Here is a 14,322-nt window from a genome sequence, read left to right as displayed (position 1 = left end):
TGGCTAAAACCAGACAGTTACACAAGCATGCCTCTCCAGTCAATTGCTTTTCTTTTATATATTTCTTTTCTCTATATCTATCCAAGGAACGCTTCTCCACCCCCCCAGCATATGTTTGCATTTTTCTAACTCCCTAGTGAAAACATTTTTGTAGAAACAGTGATTTATTTCTCTCCCTTCCAACAAATTCAAAACAGAGCCCATACTCCCCAGGTTTTTCGTCAAAATAAACACTATTTTTCAAATGTTTTGACTTCAATGAAAACATCAGGTAAACTGAAACAGACACTGTCCGTTGTAGGGCTCCACGGTGGTGGCTGGGTGTTGGCATCAGCGTTCATTTTCCAGAGCCATCATGCAGCTGCTCTGGTTTCTCCCTTCCTGCATCCCCTGCCTCATCCAGTGTGCATCCTCCAACCCCAAAGCTCTCAGGATTGCCCAGACACCCCTAGCCACTGAGGCTGGTTTGACAGAGGAACTTGGTTTGCCTTGTCCTTCTTGGAGGCTGCATTTTAGCTCTGGCTGAATAAACACAAAATGCAGGCCATCACACTGGGCGCCAGAGAACACAGGCACAGTGGTGAAGCTTAAATATCATCTCTCTTGCTGTATATATAGAAATTCCTGCTTTCAGGGTCTGAGCTTTTCATAGCTGTAAGAGTTAAACTTGCATGTGCTACATCTAACCAACCTTTTTGTTTTTAAAGAGCTCGCAGAACACTAATTTAGACCACAATTTTTTTGCTAGCTCTAAAGGAAAATGTCTGGTGGAAAATGTCTTCCAGATACCAAATACTTTATTTTTATACCCTTGCCAATCTTCAAAAGAGACAGAAACAGGCTCCCTTTGCTATGGTAGCAGTCTGGGCTGATACACATGTTGAGTAGGCTGTTCTTGCTCCAATACCCCTATTTAATTTCACTGTAACAATCCATGAAGCAGAGTATTATTCATCCCTAAAAGCACACCGGCAATCTGAGGTTCCACTGGCTGAGGTTTCCTCTGCAAAGCTTGTTTAGAAAGTCAGGCCATGCTGCTCACATTCACAGTTTGGCTTTTTGCTTGTCAGATGTTTACAAAATAACCTTCTGCTCTTGCTGACCAGCAGAAAAAAAACTTCCACAGGATTTCAGCCCCACACACCAATGTTTGTATGTTCTGGTTGCTGGGAATACATCCTACCTATGGGGTCCTATGGCACAGGATTAGGCTTGCTTCTTTTAACACTGGCATTTATGCCTCTTCATTGCTCTACAACTCTTTTTTTTTTTTTTTTTTAATAAAGAAGATATCTATACCTCAGCCAGCTATTGACTGAATATAAATAGAGAATACCCCTACTCCTTTAGCATCTTGAAAGGGTGTTTACTGTCCCAGCCTCCTGTATTCCCTGCATGCTGTTCCTGGGAAGCCTTGATTACACTGCTTTGTTTCTTGTCAGACTTAAAGCACTTAAGCGAGACCAGGTGGAAGTGATGCCATGACCTGTGCTGAGTTACCTCGCCTGTGTTGTACTGGAAGAGTCTTTTTTCCCTCTTTGCTGTGGTAACTGCTTCAAGGGTATTGCTCTCTGCCCCAGAACCACTGGCACTGGTTGGAGCTTGCCTACACGTCCCAGCTGTGGGTTTTTAGTGCAGCTCAGAATAAGACTGCTGAGGCCATCAAGCACTAAGCATTAAACTTCTTTTAGGTTGAGCCTATCAAGCTCTATTTTATGCTTCTTGTCCTGAAGAGAGGCTTGAAATCAGGTGTCAAAAGTGTATTAGCCACAGTCTGTCCTCACTGCAGAAAATGTCAGGGTGGCACGGGGTGGGCTGAAGGGGGAAATGATGGTGCTTTACCAGTGCAGCACACTCAGATCTGGGACCAGCCCCCCGAGGCACAGGGACATGGTCCTGGCTGGACTGGGCACTGCAGAGGATGCCAAGAGTAACCTGGAAGCTCTTGGCCTCGTAAACTTGCCTTCCACTTTCTTTTCTCTTCATACTTTATTTATTCCTCTGGTACCAGGTTTAGCTGTTGGTGTTTTTTTCCCCATTTCTATCTGCTGCTCTTGCTCAGCTAAAAGTAGCTGGCTCTGCCTTGCCAGGAGTAGAAATGGCCTGGGATGGGCTTGGCACCCACTGCCACTCCAATGCACCAAGTCATCAGCAGTATCTGCTCAGGCTCATTGCATTGAGCCAGGGCAAAGCTCTCTGGGGAAACTCCAAGTCTCTGCCACACTGCAGCTTTTGTTTGCTACTTGGGGAGGGAATGAAAGCTTCAGTTGTTAGTTGGCCAATAATTCTAATTACTTTTGGCCATGAAACCTGGCTCGAGTAATGGGGGATTTTTTATTTTCTTTCCCAAGCCTCAAGAACAACAGATACATCCACCTTATTTAATTTTAATCCTGTCCCGTGCAGTCAAACTTTTGCTGTATGGTTGCAACCCATGAATTGCAACTGCATTTTGCATCTGCATAACCTCCCAACCCTTGAGTGTACAGTGACTCCATCAAGCCTTCAGTGCTGCCATCTCTCCCCACCCAAGCTGCCCTGCCAGTCACTGCCTGCTGCCCATCCATCACCTGGGGGTGAGAATTTGCCTTTGCAATAACCTGGGTTGCATCCCATCAGTGAGTGCATAATGCTCCCCTGTGTCTGCACTGTCTCCTGGAGAGCCATTGAACACAAACTACTCTTGTTTCAATCATTATCACGTCCATCAGTGCCAGCCTTTCGTTGTGATATCTTTAAGTCTTATTCATTCAAAAGTTTGTAACACTAGTTGTTTCACAATCTCAGTTTTAATAAAAATGTGAAAAAATGGGTAAGGACATGTGTCTCCCTTCAGCCAAGGGGCGCATTCATCCCATAATCATCTGCCACAGCACTGTCTTTCAGTGAAACAGTCATACAAATGAACGGCATCTGATGCTCTCTGCTTGCTAAATATAACCCAGTATGCAGAATGAGCTATGCAGATGAAATATTCTGTCTAGCAGGATAAGAACGATGTCACTGCCCAGACTGAAGGATCTCAGTCCTGCTATTCAGTTACTGGTGTGAAAGAACAGCTGTCAGGGGGGAGCCTGGTGGGACTCAGCAGAGGTCTGAGCTCTGTTCCTGCTCTTGCAGTGAGCATGGGAAGAAGATGACAGGTTCTTCTCTTCTTCAGCTGACTTTCCACCACATGAGCATACAATTTTCTCCCTTTGTTTACAGGCCTTGCTGCCTTGAGTCTTGGCAAGTATTTTGGATGCTCATAACCTGCTGGGTTCCCCTTGCAGGCTGAGCAGAGCCGAGAACTTTCCTGCTGTGGGTCTTTAACTCACTCAAGGGCTTGTTGTTGTTGTTGCTGTCTCTCCTTTTCAGGCAGAGAACGTGCCCCAAAAGGAGCTCATCCAACGCATGCAGTGACCAGGAGGTTAGTGCTAATGGCTTCAGCAATTTCTGTTTCTCTCTTTCATATTGGCTGTTGCACTGTTTATCTGACCATGTTTACTGGGGCATGTTCTGAGTTGTAGAACAGGATCCAGAACTCCACTGTCGATATCAATGAGCTCCAGCTGGTGGTGCCAAGTCGGGAGAATGAAAACAACAACCACTCTGTGAGCCGGGAGCAGGCGGGTAAGTGCAGGGCCTCGGCCGGAGCGGGTCAGGGCACCCCGGAGCCCTGGGCCAGTTCATCAGATCGTTTCTTCCCCGCAGTCCTTGTTGCTGTCTTGCCCATGCACAGCTGGAGAGCTACTCCACAGCAGAGAGCCTTTGTTGTGGGGACTGTCCCTTGCTGCTCCCCGCTCTGTGGTAGGGTAATTCCCCTGGCAAGGAGCTCGCACAAGCACAGCTCCAGCATGCTGCCAACACAAGCTGTTGCAGTTCATGGCATTGCAGAGACACTGGGTTAGCAGAGCAAATGTGTTGGGTTCAGGCTGCTACTAACAACTTACACAGATCCATAAACTGGGGAAGAGTTTCACCTGCCTCAGGCCTAACCTTGTCCAGAAAGGATGTGTTTTACAAGGCTCAAATTGACTTTGGTCAACTCTAACTCCTGGAGCTCACTGTTTCTGTGGGTCTGTGGATGGAGGTGCTTTGGGTGACATTTACCTCACAGTGTGCTTCCAGAAAAGAGCATCCCAGCCAAGATGCAGAGAATGTCACTTGCTGCAATTTTGTGTCACAACACATGAACTGTCCCAGTGCCCCATTTGGTTAGTAAAGGCCAAAAGGGAGTGACTTTATGTTGTGTTATGATACACCGTCAATTTCCCAGTGAACCATCAGCCACTACACACTGAGCTCTCACAAGGGTTTCTCCATAAAAAGCTAATTTTGTGCTCCTAGCCACGACAGTTTCCCATCTCCTTCCTGAGGAAGTTGTGGCCAGAATTCTCCTTGCCTGGACCAGATGACCAGCCTTGGGGACACCTGCAGACACACACACCCCTCCGTGGCAGTTCCTGGAGCATCAGGCTGCCTGTAGGAGCAGCATCACTGGGGTTTAACCAAAAAGCACAGCTCCCAATATTAGCAGGCATGAGTAAATGAAAATAAATAATGAGTTGAGCAAGTCTGCAAGTTTCTGATCTCCAGCACAACCTCGTGTGTTTAACACAAGGGATTTCAGTTCATGTCTGTTTTTATTAGAAAGCAGACCCAGGGGCGTTTCTCCTCTCCTCTTTTGTTTTGTTTTTAAAAGCTTGCAGTTTCAGGAAAGCAAACTGTTGACTTGAATTTTGTTCTGGCTGGTGCAACAGCCAGCCAAAGCCCTGCTCTAGATTGTCTAGGGATGGAAGGAGGAGGGTTTGTCATGGAGGAGTTGGAAACAGATGTTTTGGACACTTACAAGCAGTCTTTATTGATTTTCTTCCTTTCTCAGTCACTTCCTGCAGAGGCAGCACAGAACGGTCTCCTCAGGACACTGACCCAGATGTGCCCTCCTCCATCTCTGCAGTGACCACTGAGACTGGGAGTGATGAAGTGTTTATAATTTCTGCTGGACCTGGGACCAGTGGCTTGAGCTTTACCACCTACAGGATACAGGTAGGAACATTCCTCAGCATCTCTAGCAAGCCACAGGCTGTCCCTCTTGGACAGCACTTGTCATACCTGTCCATTTATGCCTAATGCCCACTTTCTAGAAAGGCAGGGATTGAACCAGGCAGTTCTCCTAACCCTCAAGCTGAGCTGCCATCAAATGATGTAGACTGTGATCCCCTGAGCCAGTATCTTCCCAACTTTGGAAAGAGCAAATGCAGAACTCTACCTTGGCTGTGACAGCAATGCAGATGTTTGCCAGCAGGCAGTAGGACCAGCCTGCAGAAGTGTTAATTGGCAAAGCTGATGTTCCATTAAAATTATCACTGGTAGCAACTGAAAGGCCTGGGAGTCAGACCTACTCCTGCCCACCACTCCAAGTGAACAGGGAAGTTACTCAGCTCATCAGCTTGGCAGAAAGTGTCACACCAAGCTGATGTGAAAATTAACAGTGCAGGCTCCAAAAAAATCAAGTGGTTTCAAGTGAAAGCACTGGGGCCCTTCCAAATTCACAGACAGAAACCTGAATTGATTCAGCAGGTTCTCTCTTATTTTAGCTCTTTCCCCTGGACTCCTGGTCCTTTATTTGTTTAGGAACAGATGACAGCTCAGAAGCCTCAGGTCTGGCTGTCACCTCTTCAACCTCGAGTGAGTGCAGACAGAGCACATTCATTACAAGTGTCTGCTAAAGCCTTTCCCAGGTCAATACTCTCTTCTCCAGTGCCCTCTCTTTTTCCCACAAGAGGATAAACAACCAGCACAAGGAACTCACAAGCCCAGGACAGGCTGTGTAATACTTCTGTCACAGTTTACAAAACAAAAGCATTCTGTATCCCTGCACTTGATTAGGAAATTAGCCAGGAGGCCAGGCTGGTCAGGATTTTCCTACACTGGTGTAAGACACGTGCTGGGCTTTTCCTCCAGCTGGCCACCCTGATGAACAGAGAGAGGGAAAGAAGGGAGAACAGCTCTGGAGCCTTCCCCTGCCTGAACTTTACCTTCTGTAGAGCAAGGCACTGGGAGTTGTACCCAGACTGGGCACCCTTGAACGAACACCTGCACTCCTGGTCCTTTCCAGTGCAGAGAGCTTCACCTGGTGGCAGTCCCACACACATCCAGCATTTAGGCAGGAGGGAAAACCATTTTCCTGGGCCTTTTCCCCCACTTTCGTCAGAAGGAAAAAATACACATAAACCCCCCATTTCTATTCTGACATTGTTTCTGCAAGCAATCTTCAGAGGGCATTTATTTAAAAAAAAAAAAAAAAGGGTGTTAAAACAGTGAAAATAACCTGAAGAATTAAACACATTATTAACTCAGGAAGTATCACCTCAGTGAAATCCATGCAGCACTCAAGTGAGACAATACTCCCAACTACATTCCTCAAGGAACAGAACACCAAGCCTGGAAGCACGGCAGGGCCTTTTTGAAAGCCCTGGGCCTTTCCCCACAGCTGAAGCCCATCCTCTCCAGGGGTGTGGAAATTGAGCACAGCAGACTATTTACAAACCTGCACTCAAACAGGAATCTCATCAGGCCACTTGCTACTCAGGGTTCCTGGATATTAAACGTGTTTACAGTTGAATTTTTAGATGAGTATTTTTAGGGTGTGAAATGCCGCTGGGCAGCCAGCCTCCAGGCCTCACAGAGGATATGGTGCATGGCTTTGTGGCCCAGCACTAGGCAGTGGGATGAGATATCCACTGGAGCATAGCCTGTTCCTTGGCAGGAGCTAAGCAGTTATCCCCATGTGAAAAGATGTGTGAAATCCTGAGCCTTCACAGTACAGTAAATAATGCCAGCAGACTCACCTCACCCAAAATGCTTGACTAGACAAAGCAAGTTATAAGGAGCTTTCATTAAAAAAATTAGCCTGATCTTTTCCCTGAGAAATTGTGTCTGGCTGCTTGCTCTTGTGCTGCCCACCAAGTGTGAGCCTCAGCTCTGCTGGGCCTGAGCCAGTGATTAGCTGGCTTTTGCTTTGCAGCTTTTAAAACCTATTTGAAGGCACCAGTCCTGTGTTACGAGCAAAGAGCTGGGAGAGCAAAAAACCCCCACAGTTCAAGACTGGCCTGAGGAAATGGAGGGTGGGATGGCTTTTGGGGGGCTTCCAGGTGTCCTCTAGGAGAGTCATGGCTTTCTAAATCCCCTTTGGTTTAAGGCATCATTCACCCTTTGGCTAACTTATGACTATGATCTCTGACTTCTGATCAGACACTGCAAATTTCAGATGCAAAGGTTTGAGTAAAAAGTATGATCATGGAAGTTTAACAAACATTTCTTGACAAAACATTTTCAGAAGTCTAGAAAATACATTGTTCATTATCCCAGTAACTTCCTGAGTATCTATCTCAAAACCAGTGGCTAATTTTTACACCAGTTTGGAGGTATTTATAATAATATTAGAATAATAAATCCTAAGACAGCCTGAAGAGGCCTCTGAGGAAAAGACAGTCAGCTTAAAAATTTATAAATAAAGATTGTTCCTTCAAAAAAATCTTAGACAAGGAGCTTAATATTGAAACAAACTTATCCAGATGCCTCTTCTGGCTTCCTACTGAGTTTCTTTTTCTGATCTAGTGCTAATTTCTTGCCTCTCTGCCCATCCATTTCCAATATGACACATTCACTAAAGAGTTTCTTTGATTTGCAGAAACTTGGGAGATTCAGTTTTTCAGAAATAACTAATTACATGTTTCTGGTTTCTCAGGATTTTTATATCCAGGACACTGTGGGATTTATTTCAGACACTCTTTAAGGGCTATGTAAACTTTGGGAATGTGGATTTTGCGTTCTTCTCATGACAACCATATTCGCACAGCTGAAAATTAAAAATATGTATAGAGTTGTGTAACAGGAGGCTTAAATAACAGGTGAAGTATTAGTAAGAATGAAAGGAGATTCTTAGGAATGTCAGGGGTTCTCTAACTTTTCTGGCTCTAAGCTTGTATCAATATTAATGACAAAAATTGTGATTTCAAATACAACATCAGAACTTATAAAGTATGGAAAAGATTTTTGTCTGTAGTTCATTTCCATATCTGATCAACTCTGCTCATACACAGGGCTGGTGACAGCAGTTTAATGTGGTCTCACCTTCTGATGATGCCAATTTTACACCTCTCTGGCTGTCTTATTCTACTCCTAAAGCATGTTTTCCACCTGAAGACCATTTTTTAATGAGAAATGCAAATCTCCTTGGCTCCACTCCACTTCTTGGGCTTCTTGTTCTATTCACCACAGACACTGAGAACAGATTATTTCCTTTCTTTATTTTTCATTCTTTTTATTTTCTTAATTCTTCCCTTACGTAGCATAAAGAGCACCACTTACTTCAGTCTTTTCTCCTGAACTGTGCATTTTTGAGACTTCTGATTCTCTTCTTGCTTGCTTCTGGATTTCTTTCAAGGGGCTCCATCCTCCTTAAGTTTTATTTCCCCAGACAGACACACCTGGAGCCTTCCAAGAGCCAAGCAGAGTGGAAGAATTCTGTCTTACACGGTGAAGTTTATGACTCTTGATCTGTCAAATATTTCCAGTAAAATTAAGCTGTAGATATTTCATATATTTAGTGAGACTTGCAGGACTATATCTTATGTAACTGAAATTCCCCACTTCAACATTAAACCCGAAACTGGGGAAGCAAGGTAACACTTTCCTCCAGGGAAGCCAGCGAGCTTCAGGCAGCACACTGGAAGAGCAATGAGGAGAAGTTGCATTCCTGTGTCCTCTGAGAACCACCGAATCAATGTCTCTTGCACTAACAGCCTGTTTCCAAAGTGTTTTAAAAATGTTTTGATGAAAGATGCCTGTAAATGATCTTAATTTGCTCTTTCCAGGACAAAAACCTTAAAAGAAGTGTCACAAGCCCGGCCTCTGTGTCTGACTGGCTGAGCTCCCATCCCATGGCTGCAGGGGCAGACGCTGCTGAGAAGGGGAATGTCCAGCTGGAGAATCCCTGTCCCAGGCAGCGCACGTGGAGCGCCCGCACTTTCCACGACTTCCTGGCTCCAATACCACAGCTACAGAAGAAATGGTGTAGCTGGAGCACCAACAGCCCCTTCACAAAGCTGGTTGACAGCAGTGTAAGTCTTGCAGGGAGGGGAGGATGTGGAGGTCAGGGTCTCAGCTCCAGTACTCTCCACTGTTCACTGATGGGACACATTTTACCCTTGCCCAGTGCATCACCTCTCTGTCCTGCAGTGCAAGCACATCTCAGTCCATCTTCTTTGGTGTATGGGAAACTTTCTGGCCTAATTATATTGTAATTTAGCCAGGCTTTCCTGAAATGTTAAGCAGCTGTATTTTCCAGCAGTTAGCACCTGGTTAAGAAATTATCCCCAGTCCAGAAGAACATTGAGAAATGCCTTCAGACAAGATTACCTCATTGAGTGTTCTGACATGTGCTTTTTCCCCCCGGTTATGCCTTGACTTTATTGTAATTGATGTATTATAATTGCACTGCAAGGAATCCGTAGGTGTGGCAGGGATATCTGGGTCTCACTGACTGTAGTCATCAAACCAAAAGCTCATTACAAAGCTAATAAAGGATGTTCCTTCCTTTTTAAGGTAATAACATAGCTTTTTGCTAAAGAATGCATCTTACCTCTAACATAACCACAAATTTTAACTTGTAGTTCTCTCGGGATCAAAGTTTCTCAGGAGATATGCTTTTCATGGCATGTCTACTAGTTTTGTACTATCTTGTGCAGGGTTTTTCTACAGCTGCAAGATCCCAAGGTGTGCCAACCAGAAAGGTGATCTCAGCCACTGAGATAGAGGGAGCATCAGAGACTGTTTACTCTGATTCATCTGCCAGTAATGCCTCATACCCCCTCACTCTGTCTGCACAGAGGCAGCGGAAGCTAACCTCCTGCAATTTGAAGAAATCCAGATTTGGGAACCCTTACTTTGGATTTTTAGCCAGTTCCCCTGACAGCAAACATGTGAGGCCATTGGATCCCTCAAGACATCTAGGGGCAGCATCTCCAGGTAACAGCCAAAGCCCCAAAAATCTTCTAGAGAGCTCCAACCCACTGAAAATCAATTTGGTCAACGGTTCAAAAACAAAGGAGCTTATGGTAGAAACAGATAAAAACAAACCAGTTTTTGTTATTTCTGAAGAAGGGGATGATCAGCAGCCTCTGGTCCTAGCAGAACACCTTAGTCAATGTGGAGATCACCTGTCAGAGCAAAATGCTGTGTATGCTCCAGCCATGCCAGAGAAACAGCTGGTGGTTCTGACTTCAGAGGGGAACAGCTCTGCCACCTTCACATCGAGTCTTCCCCTTTGGGCAAAATCCCCCACTTCATACAAAGGTCACGGAAAGGCCCCCAGCTCCTCCAGGGACCAGCAGAGCTCAGCAGGTGGAGATTCCAACACTACTGAGACCTCACAGAACTGCAACACCCCTGCTGCTCCTACCCTGTGCCAAGCATCAGTCCAGTGATGTCCTCGGAAAGATTGAAACATCAGTTCCCAAACCCAGAGGAAACAGGGATGTGAGCAGAGCAGAAGCTGTGCCGAGCAGCTTAGTGTGGCAGTCACGTGGAGGCAGCTTTGGTGAGAGCGGTCTTTGCTTCCCACACATTGGAACTGAGATTACGAGGATACAAACCATAGCACAGCACAAATGCCATCTCCCCTTATGCTCACTAACCTCATCTCTCTTCTCTTGCATGAGATTTGGATGTAGTTTGTCCAAGAAAGCATCCTCTGAAAAGGTACTTCAGACTGCAGAAATCTTTTTCTGGGATGGGAATGAAAGTAACCTGGGGTGGTCACACCGTATCTGAAATGTAAATCAGTCCCCTCTCCCTGTGGTATCACTTGAGTCTTTCTGTTGGGAGCTCTGAGTTAACTTCTGTTTATAGCTCTGTCTGTACAATCCAAGCCTTGCCAAGCCAAGGGTAAGAATTCAATCATGCATGCTTGCATACAGTTTTGTAAACTTAAGTATTTCGTAACTTCTGCAGTCTAGCACAAAGCTTACCAAGCATTAGCAACTCTAATATTAAAGACCATGATTATCTCACCTCCTAACTCTTTAGAGAAGTTTACAGACAGGCTGAGCAACCCAATGCCAGATGCTTGTTCTATTAAAGTCTGGTGTAGTTTTGTCTTTGTTAGGTCTACATAGGCTTAGAACACCTCAGTCCACCACATTAAGTGACTCCTCATGGCAACATGAGCATGTGTACAAAAACACTGAAATACTAGGAATAGTCTTCAGCATCCAACACTTGGATATTTGCAGCTGCTCTGATCCTATATCCACCAGCTATTTATTGCTGGTAACGCACAGTGACTACAGAACTATTCCCCTTCCTTTAGCAGGCAAGACTTGAAAGACAAAATTAAGGTGTGGCAAACTTTGAGTGCTCACTTCCTTTAGGAATTAATCCTACGTGGCTGTGCCTCCCTGAGTACAAACCCAGGGCATTCAATGGAACACTGAACCAAAGGGAAGCCTGCTAATCCTATTGCCTTTAATAACCCCATCAGTATTTTAATTGCCTCCTGGTGATATCTTTGCAAGAGACTCCTGCATGTTTGTCCCACAATTTAGAATTTTCTTTCTTGAATGAAAAAATTCCCTCTGAAGCTGCATTTTGCAGCTGACACAGCACATTGTTTTAAAGCAATAGTATGTCATAAAACAGGTGTCAGGAAGAAATCTTCTGCACAAGTCTTCCCCTATATTAGCTGCAGTGTGCATCCAGTTATCTTAATCCTTCCATGTGAAGGCATTTGACTGATTGCTGAAATATTTAACTGAATTATTTATGATTTCACCTGCTATTACAGCTTCCATTTGCCACCTATTAATGTCTGAGATATGCAACACAAGGCTGTAGGTTTTGCCTTGTATTTTCTCTGTGTGTTTACATGTCTGCCTAGACATAGAAGCCTTGCAGCTGGTAGCAGTGGAAGCAAAAACACATTTGCCCTTTAGCAGTTGACTCAAACATGAACAGCAAACAAGTCTCTGCATTTATTATTTCCAGACTGTGTTGAGTAGTTCTGAAGTGACAAAGTCTGGCTCCATGTTGGTTGGTTCTTTTTTGGTGGGGTTTTTTTTGTTGTTGTTTTAAATTAATGGTACTTGATTCAAAGGGAAGAGTTAATATATTTATGATTTAAAAAATATTTAGAAGTCTTCAGTACTCTAACAATAACTTCTACTGCATTAAATTCATATACATCGTAATTCAATGTTCTGTTACTAGATTTCTAAAGGTTGAAGTACTAAAATCTACTTTTGAAAAGCACTTGTGTTCAATTATTGACAATAGTTACATTTGAAGGGCTGGAAAAAGTGGCTTTTTCAATAAAAGCATGTTTAACTACTCATTTCTACAGTGTAACAACACTTACTTTGTTTTGCTGAAAGCCTGAGTTGTATGGGCAGTGCCTCACACCACGAGGACAGCATGTGGGGTACCCCAGTGGTGGTAGAAGAGCAGAAAAGCAAACACTCCTTTTTAGATCCTCCCAATTTCTCCTCAGCAGCCGAGTGAGACCAAAGATGAGGTGGTTGTTTACACCGACCTTTTCCACTACCTGTTGCGCAACCAAAGAACAGACTTTGCTAACCAGGTTTGTCTAACTGCTGCCAGGGGAGGTTTCTGTGGGAGTTTGTGTTTCCTTTCGTATCCTGCTGCCTGAACACTCTTCCATCACTGCCTGCTGCAGCAGCATATGGCCAGTTATTCACGGGACTGCACCAGACACCCTGGCTGCAGCATGGACTGTGTACAAATATACACACCTACACATGGATGTGGTGAGAGGCCCTCCTCCTGATGCACATGCAGTATTGAACAGTGCTGCTTATTCTCAGAACAGAGGTGGCTGGTTTATCAACTCTTTAAAGGTGATGCCTTCTGGCACTAGAAGATGCTGAAGCCCAGTGCCTGCAGGTGGGTGCTGCAGGTACCCCAGGGGAGACTTCAGTTCCTGACCTACCTTTTGAAGTTTTTTGTTTGGTGAGGGTTTTTTTGGATGGGTTGTTTAGGCAGATCCCTAAAGTTAACTGCTAACAAGGTATTTGTGTTTTGTTTTGTACCTTCAAAGAATGTATAAAATATTTTCTTCCTCTTACAGCTAAAGCCACTGTTTTGAAATTCTCATCTTTTCCTTTTTTTTCCCCCAGGAACACAGCCAGCTTCTACCCAAACTCTTCAAAAACGTCACAGTGCAGAGTTAAGAAATTCTGAAAGCTCTGGGTGGAATAAAGCACTTTAATACTCTCAGCTGTAAATATTGACTAGGATTAGTTTTTAAATAGTATTACTTATGGCATTTATTTTGTTCCTAACAGCTATTATTAGTTTGAAGAGCTGTGCTGCCACTTTTAATGACAGAAAACCTCATCCCTCATGCATGGGTTTGGATTCAGTTTTACCCTCGTGCAGTGCAGGGTTTGCTGTGCAATTCTGTGTTCTGTAACCAAGCAGCAAATGGGATAAGCACTCCAAATGCTCAGTAAAGAGGGGGAAAAATCATTCCAATCACAATTGCATGGGGAAAAAATGTCAGAAAACATTATGGAGCTAGCAAAGAGAAGTATTCTTTTCAGCAAAACTGAGTAATATTCACCTTTTTTCTTTTTTAAATGAATTATTCTGGAATATACTAGTAAAGCTCTCTAGCCAATGTGTTAGGTAGACTAAATAGGACAAAAATATGTGGGCATTACCTATTTTTTCACTGTAAAACAGAGCTTCAAAGTAAAAGCTTGAAGCTACACAAGCTGACAAGAATCTGGTGTGCTGGGGTTCTTACTGTCAGGTCCTTAAACTGGTTGGGAATGGAGGCTCAAAGGGAAAACAACAGATTTAACATCCAGGTAATACATCCTAACTTGGAAGACTCAGAATAGCATTTAGCAATAAAAATCCACTTATAACTTAGTAGCAAAACATGAGCTGAGGTTTCCTTTTAGAACTCTTTTTGTTAAGAGCAGCTGGTTACAAAGCTTTCTACTCAAAACTGTTTTGTTGGGTTTTTTTTCCTCAGGAGGGTGGCACATGAGCCCTAACAAAACACATTTGACTCTAGCAGTCCAGTCAGTAGATTTTATTCGAAATGATTAAAGATTAATTTGGATTGCAAGGAAAAAAAAAAAGGTAAGTCCTAAGCCAACACTTACCTAATGAAAGCAACTGAAACTCAGCAGCACTGAAAAGAATACCCAACAGAGATAAATACAGCTTCAACATATATTCATGGTCTGTCTAGAAATGTCTTTGATGTTAAACCTCATATGGCACACTTAGCATTTTTTATAATTCATT

At 44.0% G+C, this 14,322-nt stretch overlaps 1 protein-coding gene across 2 annotated transcripts in view; it reads left to right on the top strand.

Moving 5' to 3' along the window:
- Positions 1 to 12,377, top strand: part of LOC104688626 — a 32,388-nt gene extending 20,011 nt beyond the window's left edge. For both annotated transcript variants that reach the window (XM_039560855.1, XM_019285131.3), the window contains exons 3-7: positions 3,358 to 3,409; positions 3,510 to 3,612; positions 4,865 to 5,028; positions 8,862 to 9,107; positions 9,735 to 12,377. In XM_039560855.1, coding sequence (XP_039416789.1) covers positions 3,358 to 3,409; positions 3,510 to 3,612; positions 4,865 to 5,028; positions 8,862 to 9,107; positions 9,735 to 10,472 — 1,303 coding nt within the window. In that variant the 3' untranslated portion in view covers positions 10,473 to 12,377. The remainder of the gene's footprint in view (positions 1 to 3,357; positions 3,410 to 3,509; positions 3,613 to 4,864; positions 5,029 to 8,861; positions 9,108 to 9,734) is intronic.
- Positions 12,378 to 14,322: the final 1,945 nt, after the last annotated feature.

Source organism: Corvus cornix, chromosome 15, assembly GCF_000738735.6.
Source record: "Corvus cornix cornix isolate S_Up_H32 chromosome 15, ASM73873v5, whole genome shotgun sequence".
Classification (NCBI taxonomy): domain Eukaryota; kingdom Metazoa; phylum Chordata; class Aves; order Passeriformes; family Corvidae; genus Corvus; species Corvus cornix.
This window is presented reverse-complemented; position numbering and strand designations above follow the sequence as displayed.